A 17606-nucleotide genomic window follows, 5' to 3' on the forward strand; every position below is an offset into this window, starting at 1 on the left:
TTTTTGTCTCCCTCTGCCCCTCCCACCCTGCTCATGTGTGCTCTCTCTCAAGAAAAGAAAAGAAAGAAAAAAAACAAAACAACTTTAAGATAGATTAAGGACCTAAATGGGAGACCTGAAACCATAAAAATCCTAGAAGAGAGGACAGGAAGTTAATTTCTCTGACATAAGCCACAGCAACATTTCTCTAGATAATGTCTACTGAGGTAAGGGAAACAAGGGCAAAAATAAATTATTGGGACTACATCAAAATAAAAAGCTTCTTCACTGTTAAGGAAACAATCAACAAAATTAAAAAATAACCTACTGAATGGGAGAAAATATTTACAAACGACATATCCAATAAAGGGTTAGTATCCAAAATATAAAAGGAATTTATGCAATTCACCAACAAAAAAACAAATGATCCAATAAAAAATGAGCAGATGACGTGAACAGACATTTCTCCAAAGAAGACATCTGAATGGCCAACAGACACATGAAAAGATGCTCAACATCACTCATCATCAGGGAAATGCAAGTCAAAACCACAATGAGATATCACCTCACACCTGTCAGAATGGCGGAAATCAAAAACACAAGAAACAAGTATTGGCAAGGATGTGAGAAAAAGGAACCCTCGTGCTCCACTGGTGAGAATGTAAACTGGTGCGGCTACTGTGGAAAATAATGTGGAGGTTCCTCAAAAAATTAAAAATAGAACTACCTTATGATCCAGTAAGTCCACTATTGGGTATTTACCCAAAGAATATGAAAACACTAATTTGAAAAGATATATGCACCCCTGTACTTAATGTATCATTATTTATAATAGCCAAATTATGGAAATGGCCCAAGTGTCCATCAATGGATGAATGGATAAAGAAGATGTAGTATATATACATACAACAGAATATTATTCAGCCATAAAAAAGAATGAAATCTTGCCATTTGCGACAACATGGATAGATCTATAGGATATAATGCTAAGTGAAATATGTCAGAGAAGATAAATACCACATGATTTCACTCATATGAAAATTTAGGAAACAAAACAAACAAAAAAAAGACAAAACGAATAAACAAACTCTTAACTATAGAGAACAAACTGATGGTTATGAGAGGGGAGGTGGATGGGGAGATGGGTGAAGTAAGTGAAGGGGATTAAGAGCACACTTACTGGGGCACCTGGGTGGCTCAGTCAGTTAAGCGTCTGCCTTCTGCTCAGGTCATGATCTCAGGGTCCTGGGATTGATTGAGCCCTACATCAGGCTCCCTGCTTAGCAGGGAGCCTGCTTCTTCCTCTCCCTCTACCCCTCCCTCCCCACTCATGTTATTCAGTCTGCTTTCTCTCTCATTCAAATAAATAAAAATAAAAAATCTTAAAAAAAAAAGTACACTTATGATGAGCACTGAGTAATGTGTGGAATTGCTGAATCACTATATTGTACACCTGAAACTAATATAACACTGTATGTTAACTATACTGGAATTAAAATTTTAGAGAGAGCGAGAAATTAAGAAAACAACCCTATTATAATAGTAATAAAAAGAATAAAATACTTTGAATAAATTTAACAAAGAAGAGGTGCCTGGGTGACTTAGCGTCTGCCTTCAGCTCTGGTTATGATCCCAGGGTTCTGGGATCGAGCCCCTCATCGGGCTCCATGCTCTTTGGGGAGCCTGCTTCTCCCTCTCTCTCTGTTGCTCCCCCTGCTTGTGCTCACTTGCTCTCTGTCAAATAATTAAATAAAATCTTTAAAAAAAAATTTAACCAAGGAGGTGAAAATTTGTACACTGAAAACTTTAAGACTCTGATAAAGAAACTGAAGTGAATAAAGTGAAAAGATACTTCATGTTCACGGGTCAAAAGATTTAATATTGTTAAAACCCATAAAGCCATTTTAGATTCATTGCAATCCCTATCAAAATTCCAGTGGCATTCTTCACAGAAAAAGAAAAAACAATCCTAAAATTTGTGTGGAACCACATAAGATCTCAAAGAGCCAAAGTGATCCTGAGAAAGAACAATACTGGAGGCATCATACTTCCCGGTTTCAAACTATACTACAAAGCTATAGTAATTACACAGTATGGTACTGGTATAAAAATAGGCACATAGACCAACATAACAGAATCAAGAGCCTAGAAATAAACCCTTGCATATAAGGTCAACCAATATTTGACAAGAGAGCCAAGAATACTCAATGAGGAAACAATAGCCTCTGGGAAAATTGGATAATCACATGTAGAAGAATGAACTGAACACCTATCTTACACCACTCAGAAAATTAGCTCAAAATGCAGTAAAGACTTAAACGTAAGGGTGCCTGGGTGGCTCAACTGGTTAAGCCTCCAACTCTTGATCTCAGCTCAGGTCTTGATCTCAGGGTTGTGAGTTCAAGCCCTGCATTAAGCTCCACACTGGGCATGGAGCCTACTTAAAAAAAAAAAGGACTTAAACATAAGACCTGAAACCATGTAACTGCTAAAAGATAACATAGAGAAAAAACTCTTTGACATTGGTCTTGACACTGCTATTTTGGATATAACATCAAAATCACAAGCAATGAAGGCAAAAATAAGTGGGACTACATCAAACTGAAAACCTTCTGTCAAGCAAAAGAAGCAATCAACAAAATGAAAAGGTAACTTACTAAATGGGAGAAAATATCTGTAAACTATCTATCTGATAAGGAGTTAATATCCAAAATATATAAGGAACCCAAAGAACTCAATAGCAGAAAAAAATCCAATTAAAAAATGGACAGAGGACCTGAATAGACATTTTTCCAAACAAGACACAAATAGCCAAAAGGCACATGAAAAGGTGCTCAACATCACTAATCAGGGAAATACAAATCAAAACTACAATGAGGTATCACCTCACATCCATTAGAATGGGCTATTATCCAAAAGACAAGAGATAACAAATCCTGGCAAGTACAAGGACAACAGGGAAACCTGGTGCACTGTTGGGGGGAATGTAAATTGCTACAGCTACTATGGAAAACAGTACAGAAGTGCCTTAAAAATTAAAATGGAACTACCATATCATCCGAGCAATCCCACTTGTGGGTATATATCCAAAGGAAATGAAATCACTATTTTGAGATATCTGCACTGCCATGTTCACTGCAGCATTATTCACAATAGCCAATATATGGAAATAACCTAAATGTCCAATAACAGATGAACAGATAAAGAAGATGTAGAGTGTGTAGGGGAATGTGTGTGTATGAGTGTGTGTGTGTGTGTGTAAAGTATATTATTCACCCATGGTAAAGAAGGAAATCCTGGCATTTGTGACAAGACAGATGGACCTCAAAGGCATTATGCTAAGTGAAATAAGTCAAAGAAAGACAAATACTGTATTCTATCACTCACATGTGAAATCTTTTTGAAAAAGCTAAATCCATTGAAACAGAGAGTAGAATGGTGATTGCTAGAGGCTGAATGAGGGAAATGGGGAGATGGTGGTCAAAGGGTACAAACTTCCCATGAGAAGATGAAGTAATCCTGGAGATCTACTGCACAGCATGGCAACTACAGTTAACAATACTGTATTATATACTTGAAAGTTGCTAAGAGAGTAAACATTAAACATTCTCATCCCCCCCCTCATATACACATAATCCTATGAGGTGAAGGACGTATTAACTAACCTTACTATGGTAATTATTTCACAATATATATGTATCAAATCATCACACTGTACACCTTAAATTTATATATTATATATCAATTATATCTCAATAAAGCTGGAAAAAATTTTTTAAAAAAGAACAGAAAGATAAAGCTGTCTATATCAAACAGTAAAAGGGAAGAGAAATATCTTTTCTACAAAAGAAGTAGATATGTTTTATCTATTGCAAACTTACAAATATAAAAATATAAGGAAAAATGTAAACAATTCAGGAGATGCTACTGTAAGCAATAACTAAAATATACATATACATACAAAGGAAAATCTTGAGAGGATTAAAGATTATGATCAGTACAGCTTTAAAAAAGGCAGAGGGGTGCCTGGGTGGCTCAGTTGGTTGAGCATCGGACTCTTGATTTTGGCTTGGGTCATGATCTCAGGGTCGTGGGATTGAGCCCCACATCGGGCTCTGCACTCAACACGGAGTCAGCCTGAGATTTTCTCTCTCCCTTTGCCCCTGCCCCCCACTCACTCACTCTCTCACATTCTCTCTAATAAATAATTTTTTTAAAAAAAATCTTTAAAAAATAATAAAATTAAAATTAAAAAGGCAGAATCAAGGCTTAGGGTACAAGATACTGGAATATTAAAGCTTTCTATGCTACAGCATGAATTACAGATGTGGATACTATTTATATGAAAAAAGACAGCATTAATATCCAAAATCTACCATAAAAATAAAGTTATTCTAAGATAAAATTGAGCATATGTGATTTTTAAAGTTGTTTTAAGTAGAAAAAAATTATAAAAAGATGAGCACTCTGCAAGCATTCTCTTTTGATACAAAATTTAAATCTCAGTAGAAAACAAATCACCTATAAATTTATAATTCATTGATCACCATTGTTTACACATTGGTGTATTTATATCTAGACTTTGTTTTCTCTGCCTAAATACTTACACAATATACGACATACATGTTTTTCTGTTTTTATTACAAAATTATAATCATACTCTCTATATAAAGCTTTACGTACTACTCTTTTTTTTTTTTTTTAAAGATTTTATTTATTTATTTGAGAGAGAGAGAGAATGAGAGATAGAGAGCATGAGAGGGAAGAGGGTCAGAGGGAGAAGCAGACTCCCTGCCGAGCAGGGAGTCCGATGTGGGACTCGATCCCGGGACTCCAGGATCATGACCTGAGCCGAAGGCAGTCGCTTAACCAACTGAGCCACCCAGGCGCCCTACGTACTACTCTTTTCATTTAACGAATGTTCCCGTGTCATTAAAAATAAATGGAAACATGTTTTTGGCACTACAATATTTCAAATTATGTATACACCATAATTTGGCATTAGACTATTTCCAGTTTTGCATTATTATTAAAATGCCATAGTGATTATTTTTATATATAAATCTTTGAATCTGATCACCTTCTGGAAAGAAGTACCTAGGAGCGCCTTGGTGGCACAGTCAGTTGAGTGACTGACTCTTGGTTTTGGCTCAGATCCTGATCTGAGGGTCATGAGACAGAGCCCCAAGTGGGGCTCTGCACTCAGCATGGAGTCTGCTTGAGTTTCTGTCTCCCTCTCCCTCTGCCCCTCTCTACTGAGTGTTCTCTCTCTCTAATAAACAAATAATCTTTAAAAAAAAAATCCAGAAGTATGATTTCTAAGCTAAGGAATCTAAACATTTTTAAGAGTCCTGATATAAGATATTACTTTCCATTAAGATACTTATATGCCTCACCCATAATCCACAGTATATGACAGTGTACCTCTAAAGTATGTGTTTACATGTTTACCTCTCTAAAAAGACTATAAGCTCCTGTGCAAACTCATGTTCATGTTATAGTCATCTTTGTAACCTGGTATCTACCACATAGTAAATATTACTTAAATGGCAACTGAATTACAGCACAGTGGCAAAACTGTACTCTCTGGGTGAAAAAGAATGAGAAATTCTCACTGGGAACATACTGTCCTACCTCTGTTGCTGAAGCAAAGGAATCAGTTGATGCAACACTCAAGGAGTCTCGCAGGCCAAATTCATCCATACTCCCCTTCATGGTGGTATCTGTATTTTTATCTTAAAAGTAAAAGAAGAAAAGTTAAGAAATTGATATTCCTTGTCACTGACATTCTATAGTAGGTCTGGTCTGGTCTTTCTTTCTTTCTTTTCTTTTTCTGTCCTTCTTTCTCTTTCTTTCTTTCCTGTCTTTCTGTCTTTATTTAGACTGGAACCTAAAAGAAAAACAGTAAATACAAACCAATGGGATATAATCTGATAAGATTCTCAAAGTGTATTCATTGTTTAACTGATTCTGAAACACTGCCAAGCAGAGGAGAAAGTACTATAAAGCAGACATTTTTTACTTTAAAAAGGGATTAAACTTAATATCAGATTTAACAAGCTTTTGGATATGTAATAATTTAAACTGGTATATAACTAGAGTTAGATTATCTGCCATACATTATAAAATCAGCATATACCAGAGAAGTCTGAAACAGAGCAAATTAGTTGCAAGTGACCTTGCCCAAACCATGAGAACGAGTAGGTTCATTCAAATTCAATAAATTATTAACATAAAATGTTGTCTGGCCAGTAACTTGTGATAAACTGATTAAAACTATTCAAGAAGGTATCTCTAGGGGTGCCTGGGTGGTTCATTGGTTAAGCCTGGGTGGTTCATTGGTTAAGCAGCTGACTCCTGGTTTTGGCTCAGGTCATGATCCCAGGTCCTAGGATCAAGCCCCAAGTCGGGTTCTGTGCTCAGCAGGGAGTCTGCTATGGATGCTCTCTCCCTCTGCTCATTCTCTCTCTCATATATATCTGTATGTCTATATAGATATATATATCTGTATGTCTATATAGATATATATATCTATATGTGTATATAGATATATGTATAGATATATATATATTTGTTCTTCAGTCCTTAAGACTTACTTTAAAACACTGAAAGGCCAAAAACAATCAGAGTTAGGTCCCCGATGTTTGCTCTGGCTACTTGAGGGTCAAATATAACCATCCCAATGATTATAAGGGCTGAAAAAATTTAAATACTTTGGCAAATGGTTTATCTAGCCATGCCAAGACAGTCTACCTATTAACATATGCAACATTCTGAATGTGGGTATCAAATCTTCACATACTATCATCGGGAATCTGTTAACATTGAGTTTTCAAATAAATACTGAACTTGCTTACAGATGTGTCTACATTGTAGCAAACAACTGATATCCTTTAAAATTTATCACAAGTATGAAAAAGCAAAGAACAAAATACATACTAATTTTTCTTACTGACCCTCAATCTGCTAAATTTGTCAGATACTTTATCTTCTTTAAAAAGGAACCAGAGGGGTGCCTGGGGCTCAGTAGTTAAGCATCTGCCTTTGGCTCAGACCATGATCGCGGGCTCCTGGGATCGAGCCCTGCATCAGGCTCCCTGCTTGGCAGGAAGCCTGCTTCTCCCTCTCCCACTCCCCCTGCTTGTGTTCCCTTTCTCACTGTCTCTCTCTCTGTCAAATAAATAAATAAATAAAATCCTAAAAAAAAATAAATTAAGAAAAATAAAAAGGAACCAGAAATCTCTTTGGCTTTCATTCATCCAAATTTCTATTCCATCATCATTTTTCCCAAAATAAAGTTCATTAACTTTACCAGGAATTTTCCAAGTCCTATTTAAAACCCTCAAGTACCAGAAAACATGGACATTTGTGATTCTATACAGGAAATGTAGAGTTTTTTTTTTTTAATGCAAACCATTAATTTAGTTTAAACTCAAGTTTTGCAACCAATTTATATTCCACACTGTAAGCCAAGTAGAAAAGCAAGTAAGCCATAACTGGTACAAAGTTCATTCCTACTAGGTACTGAAAATAAATATACACGCATTTTTCCCCCTACTTTATATTTAGGAGGCCTACATTTGACAATTCAACCATTTATCTTCCAAGTTTAAATTATAATTGTTTCCAGGGTTCCAGGGGTGCCTGGGTGGCTCAGTCGTTAAGCGTCTGCCTTCGGCTCAGGTCATGATCCCAGGGTCCTGGGATTGAGCCCCACATTGGGCTCCTGCTCCGCGGGAAGCCTGCTTCTCCTTCTCCCACTCCCCCTGCTTGTGTTCCCTCTCTCGCTGTATCTCTGTCAAATAAATAAATTTTAAAAAATCTTTTAAAAAAAATTGTAATTGTTTCCAGATGAAGGTTACATCAATCCTTTTAAAGTACCTAATTTCACAGCTTAAAATCCTTGTACCACTAAATGAGTATTAATGGAACAAAATCAGAAGTAATTATAAGTAAATTATTCTATTTTCAAAAATATATGTTCTTTTAGAAATTAAATTTTTCATTGAACTTGAGAACGAAACAACATAATTGGTTTTATGCTCATAAACAACTATAATAAGATTGGTATTTTTGGACATTCAATTATCCAGAAAAATTCCCATTATTTTCTTTTCAGTGCACACATGATTTTTTAAAATGCACACACAAACTTTGAGAGATAAATCATTTACAAAAGTGAACTGGCATTTACAACTTTCAAACCTTTATCTTATTTTTCCATTGTTAATATTAATTGTGCAAAATGAAGTCACAGTACAATTTTCATTATGCCAAACCACTTTTAAAGCAGGATTAAATTAGTCAATTAAGTTAAATCTTGGTTCCATATGACTTTTGCTATTTTCAGAGTGGAACACAGACATTTATCTTATGTCACTTTACCTTTCAGACATTACCCATGAGCTATTAAAAGTCTGTTTTACTTCACTCAACAGACCAGCTAGTACTTTACTCAAAAAAAAACCAAAACAAAACAAAACAAAAAAAACACAACACCCTAACAAAGAAAAATGGCTCAGAGGAACTGGAAAGATTTATTCATTAAATATACTTTTGTAAACCACAGACCATACCTCTCATTTCAGTAATTGTTATGAGTCCTGGAATGGCAGCTTAAATTATGAAGAGAAATAATATATCTACTTTTTAGATAAGCCAATAAAAATTATAAAGAAAGAATACTGAGTAATATCTCAAACTATCTGCTTTCATGAATCAAATTAAATTTTAAAATACTCTTTCTAAAAAGTATAAATTCTTGATTGTGGTACTGAAAGAAAGGGACAGCATGGAAAACTGAAAACTAATGGCTTCATGTTAGTCAATATTTTCAGAAACATCTTACCAAATTTTTCTTAGCAGAAAAACACAAAAACCACATTATCATTACACACCTAACAGAATAATATAAATTGGAAAAAATGGCAATTTTTTTTTTTTTTTTTTGTTAAGGATGTACAGCAATGGAAACTCACATACCCCTGGTAGAAATGTCAATCAGTAGAATCACTTTGGAGAGTTTGGCAGTATCTCTGAAAGTTCAAGACTGCATTTTCTGTGATTAGCAATTCTATCCTTAGGTGTTTTTTACAGAAATACATGGTTATATATGCAAAAGAATGTTGGTAAAAACACTGCTTATAACAGCCCCAAACTAGAAAAAAAAAACAACACAATTGTCCATCTACCATAGAATACACAAACTGGGGTATATTCAAACAACGAAATACCATACAACAATAAAAGTGAATGAATTCCTGCTATATGCAAGAATAAGGATGAATTTCACATGTTGAGTGAAGAATTATATGTATAATTTCATTCATATAAAATCCAAAACAAGCAAAATTAAACTACAGTGATCAGGACTACATTTAGTTGATCAAACTGTAAGAAAAGCCAGGAGGTAATTAGCATGAGCATCAGGACAGTGGTTAGTCTTAGGTGTGTGGGGGAGGGGTGTCGACTGGGACCAGGTATAAGGGGACCTTCTAGGGAGTTGTCAATGTTTTACTTTTTTATTTTATTTTTTTAAAGATTTTATTTTGGGGCGCCTGGGTGGTTCAGTCAGTTAAGCAACTGCCTTCCGCTCAGGTCATGATCCCAGGACACACTGGGATCCTGCATCAGGCTCCCTGCTCAGCGGGGAGTCTGCTTCTCTCCCCTCTCTGTCTACCCCTCCCCCTGCTCATGCTCTCTCTCTTTCAAATAAATAAAATCATTAAAATTAAATAGATTTTATTTTATTTTTAAAGATTTTATTTATTTGACAGAGCACAAGCAGGAGGAGCAGCGGAGGGAGAGGGAGAAGCAGACTCCCCGCTGAGCAGGGAGCCTGATGCAAGACTGGATCCCAGGGCCCTGGGATCATGACCTCAGTGGAAGACAGACGCTTAACCAACTGAACCACCCAGGCGACCCAAAGATTTTATTTTTTAATTAGTCTCTATACCCACTGTGGGTGGGGCTCAAACTCACAAACCTGAGCTCAAGAGTCGCATGCTCCACCAACTGAGCCAGCCAGGTGCTCTGGCAGTTTTATTTTTTAAAGTATTTTTTTAAAGATATTATTTATTTATACGAAAGAAAAAGAAAAAGAGAGAGCATCAACAGGGGGAGGGGCAAATAGAGAGGGAGAAGCAAACTCTCCACTGAGCAGGGAGCCCTGGAGCCCGATGTAGGGCTGGATCCCAGGACCTCAAGGTCAGATGCTTAACCCACTGAGCCACCCAGGCTCCCCTGCAGTGCTTTATTTTTTGATCTACATGATAGTTACACAAGAGAGTGGGATAAATCACTATGCTTTTTTGTTTTGTGCACTTTCCTCTAAGGGTTTACACAGAAGCAAAGAAAACAATGTATCTTTATATCTTGCCCCCAAATGGCTGAAAGCAGAAAAGACAATGAAGTATTTCAGTGTTGGCAGTAAAGCTATAAATTATTAGACATACATTTTATTCCCGGATACAGGAAGTACCTATAATGATGCCAAGTTCAAAAAGTCAAAAGATCTGATGAGTCTGTTAAGTATAATAGCAAATTGAAAATAATTTATCTGTACCCCATAGTGGAATACAAGTAGTTGTGGGAGACTCAAATTCCACGCAGCTACCACTCACAACCTTTCTCCTCCTGGCTTATCAATATTTCTTTGCTATTTAATGATTGGTTTAGAATTTTAAGTGGGAATGTTCTGGTGGGAATAATTAACTATTTGCAGGAAGAAGACATGGAAACTAAGCAATGCTTGCTATTTAATGACAACAAAAGAGTGTGATGAAACCAATATACATTTATTTTGCACTTACTACTTGCCAGAAACCAAGTTACATGCTTTACATACATTATCTCATAATTCTCACAATAATCCTTTGAGGTAGCTATTATTCTTTTTTTATATATCAAGAAGTTAACATACAGAAATGTTAAGTGATGGTCCATACTCACACAGTTAAGAAATGGAATGGCAGGATTCAAAACAGGTCATATGACACCAGATTCCATGCTATGAAACTATGGAGCTGTGGTGCCCAACATAGTAGGTGCTAGCCACATGCATCTATTGAGCACATGAAATGTGGCTAGTCAGAATTGAGATGTGCTGTAAGTGTAAAACACACAATGGACTTTGAAAACTTTGTACCAAAAATATAAAATCGTATTAATATAAATTGGGTTCAAGAAAATTCACCTCTTTCATTTTACTTTTTCATGTGCCTACTGGAAAATTTAAAGTTACATTTGTTGCTCACATTATATTTCTATTGGACAGAACTGTTAGAGCATTCCTTTCTCATATCTTATCTCAGTGCAAAGAGTTTACAAGTCCTTTACAGGATTCAAATTCAACTCACATTTTTTGAGTGTCTAATAGTAGTGCTAAATGCTTTCACAGGCTATTACACTTAATATGTGTAACTGTAAGGCAGGAATAGTCTAATTATTCACAAGAATGTTTTATTGGAACTAAAACAAAAAAAGCCATTTTCCAATCAAAATCTTCAATGGCTCCTCATCTGGTTTTCAAAGCTTTCCATAATTTCTCTTCACCCTACTGTCTAATCTTATTTTCTATTAATTAATAAAAGACCCCTGAGCTGTGACTGTACTATACTATATACTACCCTATTATTATACACTACCATACTATAGATTAGATAATGTGTGCTATATGCCATATAGTATATTCGGTATTATACTATATTATATACTATATATATTATACTATACTAATACTATTATACTTACACTATATTATATACTATACTATTCACTGTACTCTCACTTGCCTTAGTAATAATGCAATGGGTAAAAGCCTGGGCTTTCGAGTCAGCCATGTAGCACTTGGATCGCAATTCTGATCCCAGCTTTGCTACTTGTTATCAAGATAACGATACTGATTTCATACAGTTGTCATAAGGATTAAATGAGATTCATGGAGGCATAGTACTTAGTACATAGTAAGTGCTAAATAATTTTTCACTGCTATTACTATTGCCATATGCATTCTTTTCAAGCCTTTGGTTCCTTCTGTATCTTCTCCAACACATAAATTTTTCCTTCTGCTCCCTTGCTCCATGCTACCCAGAAACACATGCTGTTTTATAATACGCAACTCAAGTACTATCACCCATTAAGTATCCTCCAAAAATTATCTAATTTTTTTGCTTCTCTATAAGGCAGTGCAGCAAAAGTGTTAAAATTATGGGTTCTGGAGCCAGATTGCTTGGATTCAAATTCGGACTCTTTTTAGCTGTATAACAACCTTGAGTAAGTTTATATTCTCCATTTCTCAGTATCCTCACTTGGAAAATGGGAATAAAATCTACCTCATAGAGTTGTGTAAGGATTAAATGAGTTAATACATGTAAAGTAAGTGTTCAATAAATATTAGCTATTCATATTATTACATAAAAGGTAAGTATCATTTAATACACTACCTGAATTTTTTTTTTAGAGAGAGGGAGAGTGTGGGAGCATATGAGGGATTTTGGAGGGGGCCAGAGGGAGGGAGAAAATCTTAAGCAGGCTCCACAGCCAGCGCAGAACCTGACATGAGGCTTGATCTCGTGACCCTGAGATCACCACCTGAGCCAAAATCAAGAGTTGGATGCTTAACCAACTGAACCACCCAGGCACCCCTACACTATCTGAATTTTTACTTAAAAATTGCCTGAATATATATATATATATATATATATATATATATATATATATAGCCTGTCTCTCCAGCTGGACTGAAACAACTATTCATGGACTTCCTCATCTTTTTTCTTTTTCCTTCATTTTTTTTTCTGATGGTTGCTACAGTTCTCAATAGAGCACTGAACACATTGCAAACACTTCAATATTTGTTGAAATAAACTAAATAGAACTTGTTATATAAAGTGACCATCCCTAAGACGTGAAAATCCCTATTTTAAAAAGCCTCTCCTGTATCTCCTCTGAATCATTTTGCCTATTACATTACTTTTACTTGTTTTCAGAGCCCTGTTAAAATTCTTGTTTTTCCAATACTCAGCTGTAAATTTTTGATTTTTATTGATCAAACAAAAAATTGATTAAATTTGCAATTTCTTGTAAACCTAAAATATGCAGCTTATGCCCCATAATGCCTAACCTTTAACTTTAGAAGTACCTAAAATACTTTTCACATAATTGGGGGATTAAATATAAAAAATACTATAAGTTACCACATTGACTCTGAACAGACAGTGGCTCTTTTCGCTCTCTCTCTTTTTTCTTTAGCAAGCTCTATGCCCAGCGTGGGGCTTGAACTCATGACCCTGAGATTAAGAGTAGCATGCTCTACCAACTGAGCCAGCCAGGCGCCCCAAACCTAAAACTTTTTAAAGCATTGCTTTACCTATCTCAATCACCCAGAACTTTTAAAACATTCATGCATAGACATAAACTATGTTCTTCTTTGGAAGGATACTCAAAGTATAATATTTACTTTTAACTCAACAGTCACACATTTTAGGCCAAAAATCTGACTGGATTCAAGCCCTGCTCCTTCTTTCACAATCTCATAAAGCAGAATTTGCTTGAAAGTTTTAAAAAAAAAAAAAAAGAAAGAAAGAAAAAGAAAAAATGAGAAGACATTTCAACCTTGGAACTTAGAACTTCAGGCCTAGATCTAGTTCTTTAAACTAGTCCAAATGGGTTTTCTGCATGTCTCACTTTTGCCATCCCTAGGCACATTCTATTTTCTGTCGCTTAAGAAGCCATCAGGTCTATTTTAATCTCAGCAGATTCTAGTGGAGATTCCAAAGATGCCACTCTTCTTTTAAAATCCAGGCTGTCCACTGTGGATTTTATAACACCAGAAAGAAGGGGAAGGCTGCCAATGTCTCAATGTCATCTGACTTCTATGTCAACAGCTATTCTCCAGATGATTTTTAGCAACTTAAATATGATTTGGAACCTTGTCTTTTCTATGGTTTTATTAAAAGTGGAAAAGTTCCTGCTGCCGACAAGACAAGCTATTTTCCAAACAGTCTGCTATCGTCTGGTAAAAGAATTAAGAAATCTAGAAAACTACTGCTGCTCTTTGTCCATCTTATATGACTATGACTACCTGCCCCAGCTATACTGTGGACAGCTTTTTATTTTTATTTGTTTTAAAATGCTATAATATAGTTTCAGAGGAAAAAAAAAGTTGAATACAAAAATTTAAACCAACATAATTTTAGGAAGTAAAAGAACTAAGAGAGCAGGAGATGATACTTCCTGCATTTTTTCCTCAATGTACCTTAATACTGAAAAGAGTAACAGTAAAATCCACTGAAACAAGAGAAAAAACTGATCAGTTCTTGATGTGTAATGACTTATAGTTTTGACTATGTGAAACAATACATGTACAAAACAACCTGATACTATTGATCTACCCAGAAGAGATTTCCATAACAGTTGTCTCTGGCGTTCCCTTTTTTTTTTTTTTTTAAGATTTTATTTATTTGACAGAGAGAGAGACAGCGAGAGAAGGAACACAAGCAGGGGGAGTGGGAGAGGGAGAAGCAGGCTTCCCCGCCCAGCAGGGAGCCTGATGTGGGGCTCGATCCCAGGATCCCGGGATCATGACCTGAGCCGAAGGCAGACACTTAACAACTGAGTCACCCAGGCACCCCTGGCATTCCCTATTTACCAAAACTTCTTATATGCCATGACTGCCCAATATAACAACTGTGATTCCTAACTGGGAAATACAGCTGCCAATGCAAAATGAATTATAGAAGGAAAGAAAAAGGAATAACAGCGTTTTCTACCATTTTTTAGCAGAAGAAATGACTGGATAACCCAAAGTGGAACAAAAAGTAATTAAGGTTCAGATGGTTGGGCGTCTGCCTTCGGCTCGGGTCATGGTCCCGGGGTCCTGGGATCGAGTCTCGCATCGGGCTCCCTGCTCCTTGGGAGCCTGCTTCTCCCTCTGCTTCTCTCTCTCTCTCTCTCTCCGTCTCTCATGAATAAATAAATAAAATCTTAAAAAAATATATTTTAAAAAAGTAATTAAGGTTAGGTCTGCAGTTATAGAGGCTTTAACAGGGTCACTAGCAAGAGTTGGTCACTCTGTATACTACACAAAGGCCACACTGGCCAATGAGACAAGTCAGGGCAGAAATCCAGCCCATATCCTGGGCCTGCATCTTCTAGGAGGAAGGTGAACCTTTTTCTTATCACAAAAGTGCCCTTTCCAAGGGGCTACATAGGCCTTTTCGTGTTGGTGAAGTCCTGGACTGAGAAATCCAAGCTGATAAGATGTAACTTAAATACAAAAGAGGCAAAGGCAAGGAGCAGGAATTTCTCGTTTCTGGCACCCCAACGATTTTCATTACGTTGCTTTCAGCTCTGAACCTATTTTGACTAACAGTAGTCTATAGTATTATTAAACATTTTGAAATTAAGAGTATGAGCCTTAAAACATTAGAGGAAATTACTAATCCAAATTTTTTATATGTTCTGCAATTTGTACCCTGTATATTTAGAAGTCTGAGTAGTCAAATGAAGCCTGTAATTCATGTCACCCCCTAAAAATAAACCCTCGGGGAGTTTATTCTCCAACCACAGTGATTCTGCATGAAAGGAAAAGGAGAAGGTCTTAGAGGGTCAACTCTGGGTTGTTTGACATTTGACTCAAGATCATAGGTTGAGGTATTTCCTCTTGCTGCCAAGCTCTTTCAATACTGCTAAATGTTCTATCTGGCCACTTATCAAAAGAGAAGAATAACATCTCCCTAGTGGTCAGGAGGTCCCACTTTACAGTTTTCCTATTCTCTGCCAGAGAATTTGTGCAGTCAGTACTAGTGTGGAAAAACCTCTAATTTTTCCTATAGGATGTGCCACTCTCTCAATGAAATCCTCTGCATAAAGGGGCACCTGGGTGGCTCAGTCGGTTAGGCATATGCTTTTGGCTCGGGTCATGATCACAGGGTCCTGGGATCGAGTCCCGCATCAGGCTCCCTGCACAGGGAGCCTACTTCTCCCTCTGCCTCTGCCTCTCTCTCTCTCTCTCTCTCTGTCTCTCATGAATAAATGAATAAAATCTTTAAAAAAAAGATGAATAAAATATTTAAACTTAACCAGTCAACACTTTCATAGTCTCCTGCAAACACATAAATTTGATTATGACTTCTTATAATTCTCAGTGGCTCCGTTTTGCCTAAAGGTACAAAACAAGGACTTTCGTGATTTATCTCCTGCCCACTATTCTTGATTCACTTCTCACCACTCTCCTACGTATTCTGTATTCCCAAGACCTAACAGGCTTAATTTATGGTGTTTGCTCTGCTTGAAATGCCCCTTTCTCAAATGATCTTTCTTCAAGTGTCACACCTGTGAAGACTTCCTTGAGCCCCCAGATGAATAATCTATGCTTTTCTGTGGTGTTTTTGTAGCACTTTCTAAACACATTATTATAGTATTTACTCCACTGTGCTATATAATTTTTTAATGCCTACATAGACTCTGTGTTGCTTAAAAGCAAGGATGAAATCTTCATCCTTATTTCTCCAGTGCCTTATTTCTGACATATATTGGGCAATCAAATGTTTGCTAAATAAATACTTGAGACCTAAGATCCTAGGAGTTCATTCTGTTCAAAAAACAGATTATAATGAGGCCGAAACACGTATCTGAAACATGCAAAGCAATACTGCAAAACTATAAAAATTCCTGGTTTGTTTTTAAGGGCTAAATTTGTTCCTACACATCAGTATGAAAGAATCTCAAAGTTCTTTGCTCAGCCAAAAAAACAATATTTATCAAACTCATGGCTTCAGATTTGCCTGCTAATACAGCTATTGCAAATACACACTACTCTTTATAGAAAACATAAGCAAACTATGAAGCCCAATTAATTTTAGAATAAATCTAATTACAGTGTAATTAACAAGTCTGAACTGAATTTCCATAAACTGTTATCACCTAGAGGCACCTGGATGGCTCAGTTGCTTAAGTGTCTAACTTTGGCTCAGGTCATGATCTTGCCTGGGATAGAGCCCCACATCAGGCTCCCTGCTCAGTGGGGAGTCTGCTTTTCCCTCTCCCTCCAACCCTCCCCCAACTCGTGCTCTCTCTCTCAAGTAAATAAAATCTTTAAAAAAAAGCATATCAACTAAATTATGTCCCCAAGAAACTGCTAGGAAGCTTCATTTGTTGTTAATCAGATTTAATTTTATACTAGTATTAAATTCAGCAATTTGGTCCAGTCCTAATAGCCTAAGCAAAGTGAGTAAAGAATAATATTAATCCTGAATGTGCTGTTACTGAAATAAACTACCAAACCACGTAATAATGCATACCCTGCATGATAATAACAGAAGTCTCCTAAAGTATAAATCATTCCTTGATGTTAGGTTTTAATCCCATAGTCTACCAATCTCACTAGTTGTTGTGACCAACTAAAGTCTAATTTTTCCCAAAAGAATGAATAACACAAATTCCTGTTCAATATGAAAGATAAATATACTTTTATTGTGCAATATTTGATATGTACAAAATTATATATGTAGCATAGATGTATATTTTGAATCAAAATAGTACAATTTTTTTAAAGATGTCTTTATTTTAGAGAGAGAGAGCAAGAGAGCATGTGCATAAATGGGGGTAGGGACAGAGGGAGAGAA

At 36.2% G+C, this 17606-nt stretch overlaps 1 protein-coding gene across 1 annotated transcript in view; it reads right to left on the minus strand.

Annotated features, from left to right (window-relative positions):
• MIGA1 (mitoguardin 1) overlaps positions 1-17606 on the minus strand; it is an 89267-nt gene that overhangs the window by 30548 nt on the left and 41113 nt on the right. The window contains exon 8 of the mRNA XM_028102595.2: positions 5614-5714. Within this exon, the coding sequence (XP_027958396.1) occupies positions 5614-5714 (101 nt within the window). The remainder of the gene's footprint in view (positions 1-5613; positions 5715-17606) is intronic.

This window comes from Eumetopias jubatus, unplaced genomic scaffold (assembly GCF_037043125.1).
Source record: "Eumetopias jubatus isolate StellerSeaLion01/CBP00866 unplaced genomic scaffold, mEumJub1_p1.0 scaffold_4, whole genome shotgun sequence".
Lineage (NCBI taxonomy): Eukaryota > Metazoa > Chordata > Mammalia > Carnivora > Otariidae > Eumetopias > Eumetopias jubatus.